We start from the raw sequence: 15,378 nt of genomic DNA, 5'->3' as shown, positions 1-15,378 counted from the left end.
TTGCACAAGAGGTTTGAAGAGAAAAGTTTGGGGGCATGTGACAGTTAATCTCTTTAGCAGTAAGAATGGAGTTTAAGCACACTGTTGAAAATGTGCTGGGTTCTGTGCTGCTCTTTGTTTGAATGAATAATGTCCTGCACAGATTGGGAGTGTAAACTCCTTTGCACTTTAGTCCAATTAAGTCGTGCTTGGAGGCTGCCAATGGTGGTGGTGGTGGGAACTCCCCCTTAGTTTCTTCCCCCTCCCCTCCCCCCCCCCCCTTTTTTTTTAATTGTCCAGTGAGTCTGTTGAATAATGAAAGAATTTGCCTGACAAGGATTTTGTAGTGTTCCACCACCTTGATGAATTATTGCAGAGGACAGAGGACGCTCTCTTTTGTCCAAAATGCATTGGAACGGTTCAGCCAATTCCTCAGAAAGTGACAGCGAAGCTCATTCAGCCTTTACACAGACTGAGCACAACATAGTTGCAGCTTACTTAATAACAGCAGGTATGGGCATGGGTGGGTTGTTACTTAACTTTTTAAGTTGGATCTGCAGATCTGGATGCTCGTGTTTGTATGGTAACAGCAAGGGTGTTTCGTTTTTCCTTGCACGAATATCTGATGGCTTTTCCTCGCAGTTTTACTGAGGAGCCAGCGATCAGCAGGCTGGCTGCAGCGTGCAGATACATCTGAGTGTTCTGCTTTATCTTTGAAAGCGGTGTTGTGTCTTGAAAAGTACATTTTGTTGACAGGCAGCTATAGAGGAGACTGAGAATTCATTTCTGCCAGCTTGCAAAAGTGATAAAAATAGGGCATAGCTGTCACATCTCGCATTTTTCTGTGATGTGCTCGAAGCTATCTTGAGACTTCTCCTGGGCCACATGTTTGTAGTAATATATGTGTAGTCTGAGCATGCGAGCGGGTGTCTGCTGGGGGCTGTAATGGGAAGGGTTGGAATGTGACTTAGAGGGAGGGAGCTGGTTGTTAATCAGAGAAGAGCAGACTCCAGTTGCAGCTGTATTTTTCACAGATGACACATGTTAGAAGCAGCATGCTGGAAGGCTTGACATCGTGTTCGTTCCCTGTGTCTGCACTGACCTTTGGTTTAACTTGAAGCATTATGGAATTGTTATTATTTTTCTTCTCCTCCTCAAAAACTTTCTCATTATTATAACCATGACAGCCTCAGTAATGTTTTCTTGCAGCACCGAGTTCTACAGCAATGACACATCAACCTGAAACCTACTGGGTTTGCAAGTAGACCTTCAATATCTTTGCTACGGAAAACTAAAGCTGTTGATAAATATTTTATCTGGGGACTGTACCATACATTTTCTATGATATAATTAGCCTTTAAAGCACTTTAAAATATTAATGTACTTTAGCTTTATATGCAACAGTATTGCTGATGGTCACATTTTATTTAACATATCTGTTTGAAGTGGTGAGTATCAAATTGCTGTTCTGGCACAAAGGCTATTTTTGAATGCAAAACTCAGCTGCATGGATCAGTAGTCTTGTTAAGAAGCTGTGGAGATGGATGATGGTCAAGTATTGGAAGGCTAGATATATTCTGCAGTACTTCCACACTATTTGGAGGTAACTGGATCCATTAGGTGCTGCAGATATGTGGGACAGTTGTTCTTATATTAATTAAACTTGATTACGTTGTCTGTGACAAGGTGTTTGTTTTTCAGAAACTGTGACCATTTGCTGTTAGGGACCAAAGCTATCCTAGGTGATCAGTGGCTTTAGCCAGGACCAATACAGCTGTTTCTTAATGTGACAGTTTTAGGCTGAGCTTTTAAGAAAAGACAGCTACAGAATTCTCTGGTTGGATTACTTTGTGGGATTTTCCTTTTTTTTCACAGTATAACTTAGGTTGGAAAGGACCTCGAGGATCATCGAGTCCAACCTATCAACACAGACCCCATGACTAGACCATGGCATCAAGTGCCACGTCTAATCTCCTCTTGAATGCCTCCAGGGATGGTGACTCCACCACCTCCCTGGGCAGCACATTCCAATGACGTATAACTCGCTCGGTGAAGAACTTCCTCCTCACCTCGAGTCTAAACCTCCCCTGGCGCAGCTTGAGACTGTGTCCCCTTGTTCTGGTGCTGGTTGCCTGGGAGAAGAGACCAACCCCTTCCCGGCCACAACCACCCCTCAGGTAGTTGTAGAGGGCAATGAGGTCACCCCTGAGCCTCCTCTTCTCCAGGCTAAACAATCCCAGCTCCCTCAGCCTCTCCTCATAGGGCTTGTGCTCAAGGCCTCTCCCCAGCCTTGTTGCCCTTCTCTGGACACGTTCAAGTGTTTCGATGTCCTTCTTAAACTGAGGGGCCCAGAACTGGACACAGTACTCAAGGTGCGGCCTAACCAAAGCCGAGTACAGGGGCACAATGACCTCCCTGCTCCTGCTGGCCACACTATTCCTAATGCAGGCCAGGATGCCATTGGCCCTCTTGGCCACCTGGGCACACTGCTGGCTCAAATTCAGGTGGCTGTCGATCAGTACCCCCAGGTCCCTCTCTGTTTGGGAGCTCTCCAGCCACTGTAGCCAAAGTGCAGCACTCGGCACTTGGACTTGTTGAATGCCATCCCACTGGACTCTGCCCATCTGTCCAGTCGGTCGAGGTCCCTCTGCAGAGCCTTTCTACCTTCTAACTGACTAACATCTGCTCCTAACTTGGTGTCATCTGCAAACTTCCTTACTACAATTGGGAGAGTGCAGTGAAGCTTTTACCTGCAGCTTGGATTTTGCTTTCTTAATGAGGAGCATTTTTGACAGTAAGGACTATGACATCTTTGAAAGTGTGATTGGTTGCTTTGCAAGTGCCTTACTACAGCAAATCTCACATCTGGAAAATTTTAGCTGTGTTAATAAGCAGATGTCTGAGAGTATGAATACAGTACAAATGGAGTGTTCATCAGTCAGCATAAAGTTTAAAAAGGACCTTTTGAGTGCTTCTTTCTTTTGCAGATAATTGTTCTATTTTCTGAGAAAGAAGTAATTAAGCATTGCACTCTCCAGTGGTCAGTGTAGTCATTTTGGTGATGACAACAGGGATACTCAGGCTGCAAGAAACCGTGGACATCCTTCAGCTTATAATGGTGAAATGCTCTGTTGTAATGTCAAAATGCAAACTGAATGCTAAATTCCATGACCTTCACTTTGTTGATGCTGCTACCCATGTGTATTGCTTAACTATGTTAGTGTTTGTATTTGCATTTGGTCTGCCTTCAATTTTCATTGCTTTCCTGGAAAATCTGCCCTTGATCATAGAATCGTTGAGGTTGGAAGGGAGGTTGTAGACAGGTGGATGATGGTCTCTTCTCCCAGGCAGCCAGTACCAGAACAAGGGGACACAGTCTCAGGCTGCACCAGGGGAGGTTTAGGCTCGATGTTAGGAAGAAGTTCTATACAGAAAGAGTGATTGGCCATTGGAATGGGCTGCCCGAGGAGGTGGTGGAGTCACCATCATTGGAGGTGTTCAGGAGGAGACTTGATGGGGTGCTTGGTGCCATGGGTTAGTTGTGTAGGTGGGTTGGATTGGTTGATGGGTTGGACGTGATGATCTTGAAGGTCTCTTCCAACCTGGTTTGGTTTATTCTAAATAAAGGACCTCAAGGATCATCTAGTTCCAACCCCCTGCCATGGGCAGGGACCCCTCACATTTGATCAGGTAGCCCAGAGATCAGGTTTTGAGGATTTTATCTTCATCTTCACAAAACTAGAAGGTTTAAATAAGGAAATATAGGAAGAGTTGTCTAAACCTCAGATGTTTCACAGGCCAAGTGGCATTATCCATATGCTTGTTGTTTGTTTGGGTTGTGGGTTGGTTTTGGTTTTGTTTTATTTTTTGGATGACATGAGCTCTTCCCAGAAGATTATTTCAGGTTGTTCAAAGTCTTGGCCTTGCTCTGCCCTCCCTACACTCTAGAAAATTGTAGAATCATTTATGTTGGAAAAGAACTCCAAGATCTTCGAGTCCAACTGCAAACATAACACTGCCAAGCCCACCAATAAATCATGTCCCTAAGTACCACATCTACATGTCTTTAAAATACTTCCAGGGATGGTGACTGCAGCTTCCCTGTGTGGTGTGTTCCAGTGCCTGACAGCTCTTTGGTAAAGCAATTTTTCTTATATCTAATCTAAATCTCCCATGGTTCAACTTGAGGACATCTCTTCTCTTCTTATCCATTATTACTAGGGAGGCGAGACTAATGCCCACCTGGCTCCAACCTCCATTCACAGAATTGTAGAGAGCAAGAAGGTCTCCCCTCAGTCTCTTTTTCTCCAAGGTAAACAGTGTTAGCTTCCTCAGCTGCTCCTTACAAGGCATGTTTTCCAGACCCTTCACTAACTCTGGACCTGCTCCATCACCTCAGTGACTGTCATGTAGTGAGGGCACCAAACCTGAACCCAGGACTCATGATGTGGCCTCACCAGTGTTCCCCTCATAGGGAAATAATCACTTCCCTACTCCTGCTGGTCACACTGTTCTTGATTTAGGCCAGGATGCTGGTGGCCTTCTCGACCACTGGGGCACGTGCTGGCTCATCTTCATCTGTCTGTATACCAACACCCCCAGGTCCTTCTCTGCTGGGCAGCTTTGCAGCCACTCTGCCCCAAGCTTGGAGTGGTCCTGGGGTTATTATAAGTGCAGGACCCAGCACTTAGCCTTGTTGAATCTCATACAACTGACCTTAGCTGCATCAATGGATCCAACCTGTCCAGATACCTCTGCAGAGCTTCCTACCCTCAAGCAGATCAGCATTCCTCCTAGCTTAGTGTCATCTGCAAACATACTGAGGGTGCCTCAATCCCCTTGTCCAGGTCATTGATGAAGATAATAAAGAGACCAGGCACCAGCACTGACCCCTGGGGAACATCACTTGTGTCTGTCCATCAGCTGGATTTATCTCCATTCAGCACCACTCTCTGGCTACTGATTTATGTAACTGGAATGGAGAAGCTTCATTTAAAAGCTGAAGAATTGCCTGTTTCCCTAAGTGTCATCTTTGTTACATATGTCTGTTATTATGATTCCACTGCCTTTCCTTCTGTCCCTTTTCATATCAGTTGTGGTATTACCATAGCTCTTGCTGAGTGTGGTGGTTCAGGTGGTATTCTGATGTGTATTTGAGTCTAGAAATGCCTGCCTCAGCTTGATGCACTGGGGTGTGTGCTGATATTTATAAATCTATGGATCATGGCAGTGACAGAGTCCACAGGACTTCTCATGATTTGAAGGAATTTCCCTATTGACATCAGTTGTAGTCTTCAAAATTCAACTGTTGAACTGAAGTGCCCAGAGTCTTGCCTTCAGGGCTTCTAACCCTGCTTATTTGAGGTTATTTGAACTGCAGCCTGTTTAGTCTGACTATAAACTGATGTTAAAGATTTTTAACTCTGTGCTGCAGCACTGCCAGTGACAGAGATGGTAGAACATTGTATAAGACTGAAGAATCCTCTTTGCCCTTTCCAGAGAGGCATGTCAGCAAAAGCTAAGCTGCATGTGTCAGGCTTTTTTTCTGGAGCCAGTAGAGGAGCACACATCCCATCAGTGAAGGTGATGGATTGCTAGGGGACCAGAGCAGGATGGGCAGCGGCTGTGAAAGAAGATGGATCTGCTTTTGGAAACCAGAACTGTGCCTCAGATCTGTGATGATAAAAGTGTTTTGATTCATACATAGTTGATACTTTCTAAATTAAAAAAACCAAAAAGCAAAACAAAGAAAAAATCTGAGGGGCATTTCTATGGAGAATGTGCTGTTTGACCAAAACATTCCACTTTGTACTTTTAACTGAATTTTAAGGACAGCTGGGTCAGAGTAGGGGAAATCTATGAACTACTTGCAAATTCCTGTTATTATTTACAAGTTATTTTTTAATGTGTGTGTTTGCTTGAACATGTTGGAATTCTCCACTTTACTGAATCTTTCTCTGCTGAGGTGTGAGGGGGAAGTTTTCAACTTCATGAGCTGTTTATTAATAGCTTGTATTAACAGTGGGTTAAATTTAGAGGATGGGAGTTTGTTCAGGGAATCTCTGCAACAGGTTAGAGTCTGAAGAAAATAAAACCACGACAAAAAAGCAACCCTCTTTTGTGGGAGTGCCATGGAAAATCACTCCAAGAGCCATCCAGGAGGATTTGGTGAAGAGGAATACCAGTAGAAAAGGAGGAGCTGGAGGTTTTAATATAGGTCACTGGGACTGGAAAAACTTGCTGATGCACCTGAGCCAACTCTAATGCTTGCAAAGAACTAGGGCCTTATGAGCAGAGAGGGAAATTAGGTCTGGCTGGGATAGCAGCAAAGTCAAAGCTTCTTTATACCTTTTGTCCAAGACTGTTGTCTGAATGCACAGAGAGAACAGAAGATCTCAGGTGGTGTCATGGACCTTACACTGAATCAGATGTGTCATAGTCACTGACTTTTTTTCCCTTGGTATTTTTTAATTTTGTTTTGTTTTTGTTGTTGTGCTGTTTTGTTTGTGTTTTCCCCCATGGAAAACAGCACTGTACTTGGTGGCTTCAGGTTTTGAATTGTGATCCTAGATGCTTTTGAATTTCTGCTAGGCTTGTTATTGCATCAGAAGTCCCAGGTTTGGCAAAATGCTTCACATTTTGGGCCTTTCTGAACACAAGTGAAAGTTGAAATCTAATTGAAAAAGCTTTTCTCTCCCTTTCAAGTGCCTGTCCTCGCTGCGAAGTTGTGCTTGATTGAAAATAAAACTTGTTTAGAACTTAGATATTACAACAGGTTCCAATGGGAGGTTGTAGCCAGGTGGGGGCTGGTCTCTTCTCTCAGGCAACCTGTGACAGAACAAGAGACAAAGTCTCAAGCTGCACCAGGGGAAGTTTAGGCTGGATGTTAGGAAGAAGTTCTTCACAGAAAGAGTGATTGGCCATTGGAATGGGCTAGAAATGGTGGAGTCACCGTCACTGGAGGTGTTTAGAAAGAGACTGGATAGGGCGCTTGGTGCCATGGTTTAGTTGATTAGAGAGTGTCGGATGACAGGTTGCACTCAATGATCTCAAAGGTCTTTTCCAACCTGGTTAATTCTATTCTATTCTGTTCTGGCTGGTGTGTATCATCTGTAAAGCTTCCCTTCTTCTGTTTTTTTTGCAGGAGTGATCAGCATTTTCAGCAACATTGTTGTGTTAGGCATCTTTGTTAAGTACAAAGAGCTTCGGACAGCAACCAATGCAATTATCATCAACTTGGCTTTTACTGACATTGGTGTTAGTGGCATTGGCTACCCCATGTCGGCTGCCTCAGACCTGCATGGAAGCTGGAAGTTTGGATATACTGGATGCCAGGTATTGCAGAGAAAAATTTGAGCACTTAAAAGCAAACTGAGAAATGAGTAGTAGCCCTCTTCTTTTAAGAAATAAGGTGGAGATGCACAATTTTTGTCTAGACCTGAAGTTGATGTTTTGCAACGTCAACAATTTCTGGATATAGGATTCTGTATAAGTTCAATTCCAAACTTCTCCTCTAAAAACACTGAAGTGCAACCTTATATTTAGCAGTGAGAGTTTAAAAAATATCTCTAAGAATGCCTAGGAAATGAAATCCTTAAGGAGGTTATAGCAGGACATGCATATTTGATGACTTATTTGGCAGTTAAAATGCTTTGGATGTGGCTACGGTTTTGATGATAAGCTTGACAGACCTTAATGAGTTCTGCTTAGTCAATGTGTCTTATTTTGGATGGAACTATTAGGCTATCTAAAATAAAGTCCTGCAAGGCTGATGGTCTCCATTTAAAGATTTAAGCTCGGTTTGTCAGCTGTAGCTGAAAGATGATTCCTTTTGTGTATCATGATTTAAGTCTACTTATTAGTAAGACTGTTGGGCTTAAATGCCCAGAAAATTAGTAGCAATATGCTAAAAATATGACTCAAGGGAAATATTAGCCACACATTTTGGACCTTCATTGGCTAGACAATCTGACATTACTTGCCTGAGTACACAATTATTTCAAGCTCAAAATTCAGCCGCTGTTTGATAGGAAAGCCTCCCTTTTAGCATCTTTAGATCTAGACTGACTTGTATTGGGTTGAAGATTTGAAATGTCACCACCAGTGCTTTGGGAGTTAAGGTCTCGTGAAGCGCAATTCACATCAACCCGAATTAGATGAATCCTTGTCAACTGAGATAGCTGAATACTGTATGGTTCTATTACAGCCACTGGTGGCATGCAGTCTGGCGCAGATCTCTGTATTTCTGGAGTGCCAGTGGTAATGCAGCTCTCCCAGTCATCTGTCCTTCCTGGTCAGGCTGCTCATGAGATGACTGGGCAGATGCACTTGGGCACGTTGGGACTGCAGCATGGATTGCAGCATATGTTACTCTGTGCAGTAGATCTGACGTGTGAGAATGGGAGCCGATGAGCAAAATCAGTGTGCCTTATCTCTGGAGTAAATGTGTTTGTACAACGGAGGAAAGAATGGCAATTTGGGACCTCACATTTGCTAAACCCATAACTTTTTGAATGAATCAAATGTTCTTCAGGTTTATTTAACTTATATTGAGAACATGAATTGAACCTCCTTAAACATCCCCCTCCCCCAACTCTTGATCTCTGAATCTCAACATTTATTTGCTGAATTATGATGTTTGTTTACTTTTCAGATGACTGTCTTTAGATCTCTGATGTGCACACAAGCAGGTTGACTTTGAAATGTTTCATTTTAAATGAGCCAGCTCCAAATTGTTGGCACTGAATTAATTCTTTTCACACCTTGCTTATGGAAGAGAACTTTGGCTGAATGTGATGTGTCATAGTGCCTTTGATTGAGTCTATTAACTTGTGCTTACACCTTTGAAAGATTTCTCAGAAAGGGTTTTGCTTGCTTGTTTGAATTTCAGATATATGCTGCTTTAAATATCTTTTTTGGAATGGCCAGTATTGGTTTGCTCACTGTGGTTGCGATTGACCGTTACCTGATGATCTGCAGGCCTGATATAGGTATGGTATCTACAGTCAGATATTGTTCACTGTTTGACTTCTATGAAATAAGAGTCTAATTGTACTGTTTCCTCATTACAACAATTGTATTGTTTCCTCAGTGTTGGGCATGATCTGAATTTAGGGCACAATCCCGAAGTACTTCATAAGTACTTCCATGCCAACTAGGTAAGTAAGTTATCCAGCTGGCATGAATGGTACTGTTCGTGAAAATGAAAATGTAAGTGTCATTATTAGGCTCTTTTTCTGTTTGCAAACTCTATTTTCATGGTTTTTTTTCAGCCTTTAGAGGGCCACATCCATATACAGAAGCGCCTGACAAGCCTCTAGCTGTGGGAGGTTTTGACCTCTGTCTAGAGACTGTGTCTTGAGTGTTAATGCTGTACCAGATGTTTTTCTCTCCTTCTCCTCTCTGTCACAGCTGTAATAGTAATAATAATAAACCAGGTTGGAAGAGACCTTCAAGATGTAGTAGCAGATGCCACCCCTGCAATAGCACATGGATATCCTTGAAGGCACTGTTGTACATTAAGCTTTTACAGTGAGGTTAGCATCAGGCATTGCCTTTATCATAGAATACCTTTGAGTTGTAGGGGACCTTTAAAGAACATCTAGTTCTAAGCCCGCACCTCCCACCAGACCAGGTTGCTCAAAGGCTCATTCAGCCTGGTCTTAAACAATCCCCGTGATGAGGCATCCACAACTCCTCTGGGAAACCTATTCCAGTGTCTCACTATACTCATAGTAAAAACTTCTTCCTAATGTCTAATCTAAATCTACCCTGCTGTAGTTTAAAACCATGGCCCCTTGTCCTAGTATCACATTATCACTAAGGTTGGAAGAGACCTTGAGGATCATCGAGTCCAACCTATCACCACAGACCTCATGACTAGACCATGGCACCAAGTGCCATGTCCAATCTCCTCTTGAACACCTCCAGGGATGGTGACTCCACCACCTCCCTGGGCAGCACATTCCAATGACGAACGACTCGCTCGGTGAAGAACTTTCTCCTCACCTCGAGTCTAAACCTCCCCTGGCGCAGCTTGAGACTGTGTCCCCTTGTTCTGAAAGTGACATGCCCTTACAAAAAGTCCTTCTCCAGCTCTCCTGGAGGCCCCTTCAGACACTGGAAAGCTGCTACAGAGGTCTCCCTGGAGCCTTCTCAAAGTTGGAATGGGTGATGGCTTTTAAATGGTGTTAAAGGCTGGAAAACTTGTGATGTCTTTTAGCAGTATGAAACAGCTATGCTGCGGTGTTGGGGCTGGTGGGGGAGGGGAGAGGTGGGGTACAAGCCTTTGAAAGGATCATTACCTTTGGTATGTGCTTGCTGGAAGCCACTTGTTCAACACTGGAAAGAGGCAAAAGATGACAAGTTGAATACTGGAAAAAAGCAAAAGATGACAATGGTTTGTGATTGTCTGTGCTTGGCCACAGGAAGAAGAATGACTACCCGTAGCTATACTGCTCTGATCCTTGCTGCTTGGATAAATGCAGTCTTTTGGGCTTCCGTGCCTACCATAGGCTGGGCTAGCTACGCTCCCGATCCAACTGGAGCAACTTGCACAGTAAATTGGAGGAAAAATGATGTGTAAGATTCTCCTTCATCCTTTGTCTTAGATTTTGCTTGTCTCCTTGAAGGCTAAAAGTGTTTAATTCACCACTGCCTGAGCACAACTTGCTCTTTCTGAAGTGTGAAGCATGATTGATAGCAATTATTTTAAAACAATGCGCTATGGAATGGGTTGCCCGGGGAGGTGGTGGAGTCGCCGTCATTGGTATTTTAATGGAAATAATGCACCCAGGTCTAGAAAAAGGAAATGTAAAAAAAATAGGAGTTGAGCCATGCTTGAAAACTGCAAGACTTGTAGTTGCTGATGAGACAATTAAAGCTCAAGAAAATTTCCTTAGTTCTCTAAAAGATTGTTTTAAACTGTCATAATCAAAACATCAAATGATTTAGTTAACTTTCCCTGGATGGCTATTTGTAAGTTACTGTGTTTTGTTTTTCTGTCTTATCAGGTCCTTTGTTTCCTACACAATGAGTGTAATTGCTGTTAATTTTGTTGTACCTTTAACAGTCATGTTTTACTGTTATTACAATGTTTCCCGGACAATGAAACAATATGCCAGCAGTAACTGCCTGGAGAGCATCAACATAGATTGGTCTGATCAAGTAGATGTGACAAAGGTATGGTAAATGAAGACTTTTTTTTTGTTTTAAGCATGTTCTTTCGCATTCCTGGAGAAGAGGAGGCTCAGGGGAGACCTTATTGCCTTCTGCAACTACCTGAATGGAGGTTGTAGCCAGGTGGGGGTTGGTCTATTCTCCCAGGCATCCTGTGACAGAACAAGAGGACACAGTCTCAAGCTGTACCATGGCAGATTTAGGCTGGATGTTAGGAAGATATTTTTCACAGAAAGAGTGATTGGCCATTGGAATGGGCTGCCCAGGGAGGTGGTGGAGTCACCATCACTGGCGGCGTTTAAGAAGAGACTGGATGGGGCACTTGGTGCCATGGTTTAGTTGATTAGATGGTGTTGGGTGATAGGTTGGACTCCGTGATCTCTTCCAACCTGGTCTGGTCTGGTCTGGTCTATTCTATTCTATTCTATTCCTATCCCTGGAGGTGTTCAGGAGGAGACTTGATGGGGTGCTTGGTTGCATGGTTTAGTTGATTAGGTGGTGTTGGATAATAGGTTGGACATGATGATCTTGAAGGTCTCTTCCAAATTGGTCTGTTCTGTTCTGTTCTGTCCTGTCCTGTCCTGTCCTGTCCCTGGAAATGCTTAAAAAGAAACTGGATGAGGCACTTGGTGCCCTGGTTTAATTGATTAGATGGTGTTGGGCGATAGGTTGGACACGATATTGAAGGTCTTTTCCAACCTGGTTAATTCTGTATTCTGTGAAGGCCTGGGGGCAAAGGAACAGTGTATTTTTGTTTCCTACTTTACTCCTTTTTTCCTTTCATACTAAATATTAAGTGAAATTTATCCTTGGTGAAAAGTTTTGGCTTGACTTGCACCACCAGATTCTTTACTTTTGGCTTAACATTCTTTCGAGATGAGTAGCTACTTTGAAGGTTGGGAGCAATGTGAATTTTCCTTGACTTTGCCCTCTGTCATTACATAGAAAGGTATTTCAGAGGTGTACTAGGGGGACTTTGTGTCCACAGAGTCTTTGGACCTTCTGCTATGTTCAGAGGGGTATCTGGTCTGAAGTGGTTTGCCCAACAGGATTTGAACTTGTGGCCTAGAAATAACAGTACATTTCCAAGTACCCAAGCTTTTCAGTCTGTTGACCTTATCTCTTTCTTACTTAAATAGCATCAACTCTGAGTTATGGCATAAAATGAGATCCTGCCTGGAAGGTCAACTCAGAGATTCACAGATTGCACTGGGTTGGAAGGGATCCTCAAAGGTCATCTTGTCCAACCTACCTGCAGTAAGCAGGGACACCTCCAACTAGATCAGAGTGCCCAGGGCCATGTCAAACCTAATCTAATCTTGAATGTCTTCAGGGACAGGGCTTCAACCACATCCCTGGGCAAGTTCTTTCTTAGAGTGTGTAAAAGTCCTTGAGAAAGCTTGATGTTCTCTAGCTCCTTTGATTTTGTGTGAAGATACGATTTATGACTGGGCATCATGAAAATATGAGAGAGAATTGGACAGAAGATCATGTCCTTGCTTTTGAATTGCTTATCAATGCAAATTTAATATTCTTTGGAAGACTTTCTCATTGTTAGAATATGGAAATGGTATTTTTAAACCAGAAAAATAATAATCTGAGCATTTTGCTCTTATGAAGAACTTTCAGAATGCTTCAAGCTAAGGATGCAGTTCTAGGTACATTTATATGTATGTATAAGATTTTCTTCATATTTTTGAAGAAAAGAGAATTTGTGAAGTTTTTCCCCCCCCTGTTTTACAGTTGAAAACCTAGATATTAATTTTTGAGAAAGGAAAAGCAAAAGATTGAGGTTTTGGAATTAAGCAGTAGCCTTCTGTAGAACTGGATTGCTCACTTTTCTAAACATTAATATCTTCTAATCTTACTACACACCAAACTTGTAAATGAAAGGGTTCTTTCTTTATGTTGTCACCAGTAGGTATTGCCCTTATAGCTGGGGAGGAATCTTCCCTGGAGAAAGTCACTGCTTGTGTGTTGGTCATGCTGTAGAAGAGCTCACACAAAGCAGACATTTGCTTCTTGTTTCTTGTGTTGTTTGTTGCTAAAAAACCTGTATAAGGGGATAGGTAAACAATGCTAAGGAACACTGTTTGTACAAAGAGCCCTGTGGTTTTGTTTGGTTTCCTAGAGATTCGTCTTCTTGATTGATTTGAGATTTCCATTCCAATTTCCATTACCCATTCACGTCCCTGACAAAAGCCAGGACTGCTTCCTCTCCTACCTTCCCACTACAGGCAATTTGTCACTGTTCACTTCTAGCTGTGATGTGATGTGTTCTGGGATGTGAGTCCTAACATAGTCAGGTTGACAAGCAAGCAGAGAAGATGTAACTGTGCAAATATCACCTCATGCTTCATTAAACCACTGGGTTCCTTAAGTGTATGGACTGACCCTTTGTGTCCTACAACATTTCCTTTGTTTCTATGTACTGTAGTTAAGCCTTATGAAACATTTGTATTAGAAGCATTATTCAACATTTGGCTTAGATTTTTCTCTCTGTTTGTATTTATTGTTTGCAATAGCATCCCAGAGTGACCTGTTGTGGTGGTCATAATTCATGTCTGAAGCCCTCCCTGACCATTTAAACTTCTGATGGACAGATTTAACATAATGAGCAGTGCCATCTGTGAAGGAAGACTGTACATAATATATAACATCATGCCAAAATATATATGGCAGTGTAGATGTGCTATTAAATCCCCCAAACAGCAGTTCATTATAACCTGCCAAAATTTCTCAGATCTGCTTGGTTACATGCGGTTATTTAATTCTAGGTAGCTCTATTTTCACACATGTGCTTTGGAAGTTAGGTTCTGGGGTCTGCATCTTCTGGTAATGCTGCTTATGTGTTTGTTCCTCTTGTTTTACAGATGTCTGTTGTGATGATTTTAATGTTCTTGGTGGCATGGTCTCCATATTCTATTGTGTGTTTATGGTCATCCTTTGGAGACCCAAAGAAAATTTCTCCTGCGATGGCCATCATAGCTCCTCTGTTTGCAAAATCTTCCACTTTCTATAATCCCTGCATTTATGTTGTTGCAAACAAAAAGTAAGTGTTCCTAATTTGGTACCAGTCTACTTCATGATTTGAGCATATAATTAACTCTAGAAATACCAGCTATACAATATGACAAGCTCAATAGTGGAGAGATCATAGAGTAAGCTACAGTTGGTTAACCAAGGAAGACCTTTTGGACAGCAAAGTCTAAAAGAAATTAGTTTGATCACAATCAGAGCACACTGAATTGATAAATATCTCTGAGAACACATTCATGTAGCTTTCATAAGACAGTAAGGCAGCTTTTGTAAAGCACTTTTAATTTCTCAGAGGGACTTATTACATGTTTTGGGTTGCAAGCAGTAGATTGGTTTTAGTAACTCTGGCCAAAATGTGTGGCAGATTACTGACCTGTGTCTCTGAAGTTTCCTTGCTGGATTTGGGCCATGTCATATTCTGACTCATTAAGATGAACTAACTCTCTAGCAAACTGAATGAAGCCTGTTCCTCAGTTTTGAGTAACTGTATCAAATGCTTTAGCCAAGTCAATGCCTCTGAGATCTGATTTTTGCAGAGGCACAGTGCCTTTTTGTGCTACCAACCTAGAAGCAGAGTCTGAGGCAATGGCAAACTGTCTGTTTTTCCCCCATTCTGTAAGTTCCTCTTTGTCGTGGCTTTACCACATCCTGGGATAACCAAAAGCTGCTGTGACCCCTCTTGTAGAAGAAGCACTGAACTTAACTTGAGTTATTGCTGTATGTGGAAGTGAAAAAGAATGTGGTGCTTTTGAATTCCAAATGCTCTATTTTTTTTATTTAGTAAGTTTTACTAAAATTGAAAACTGTTGTAATACTTAAGGTCTACTTACTCAGTTTTTCTTTTGATTTGGATCTGCAGCTCACAATCTTTCTGCTTTCTGTTCTTGTCCCTTGCAGGTTTCGGAGGGCAATCCTGGCCATGGTGCGATGTCAGACAAGACAAGAGATAACTATAAACAATGCCTTGCCCATGAGTGTGTCTCAAAGTGCATTGACATCCTAGAACTCATGTCTTTTGCCTGCATAAGTTACCTAGAAAGGAGGGAATTCTTGGTTAAAGTATATTAGTCTTTTGGAAGATCACAGAATCAGAATTATTTTGGTTGGAAAAGACCTCTAAGTGTATTCAACCATTGACCTAGCACCACCGTGGCCATTAATCCATGTCCCAAAGTGCCATGT

At 42.4% G+C, this 15,378-nt stretch overlaps 1 protein-coding gene across 1 annotated transcript; it reads left to right on the top strand.

The window, feature by feature from the left end:
• The first annotated feature begins 303 nt into the window (after positions 1 to 303).
• On the top strand, positions 304 to 15,211 carry RRH (retinal pigment epithelium-derived rhodopsin homolog). Its single transcript, XM_068137447.1, has 7 exons — positions 304 to 490; positions 7,124 to 7,314; positions 8,870 to 8,969; positions 10,407 to 10,560; positions 10,992 to 11,160; positions 14,031 to 14,209; positions 15,094 to 15,211. Exons 1-7 carry the CDS (start codon positions 385 to 387, stop codon positions 15,197 to 15,199), a joined length of 1,005 nt encoding a protein of 334 aa, XP_067993548.1. The 5' UTR covers positions 304 to 384; the 3' UTR covers positions 15,200 to 15,211.
• The last annotated feature ends 167 nt before the right edge of the window (positions 15,212 to 15,378 follow it).

The sequence above is a fragment of the Melanerpes formicivorus genome, unplaced genomic scaffold (assembly GCF_026170545.1).
Source record: "Melanerpes formicivorus ecotype bairdi unplaced genomic scaffold, bMelFor1.0.p_v2 SCAF_4, whole genome shotgun sequence".
In the NCBI taxonomy this organism is placed as follows: domain Eukaryota; kingdom Metazoa; phylum Chordata; class Aves; order Piciformes; family Picidae; genus Melanerpes; species Melanerpes formicivorus.
Note: the sequence above shows the minus strand (reverse complement) of the source record. Positions and strands in the feature narration are given on the sequence as shown.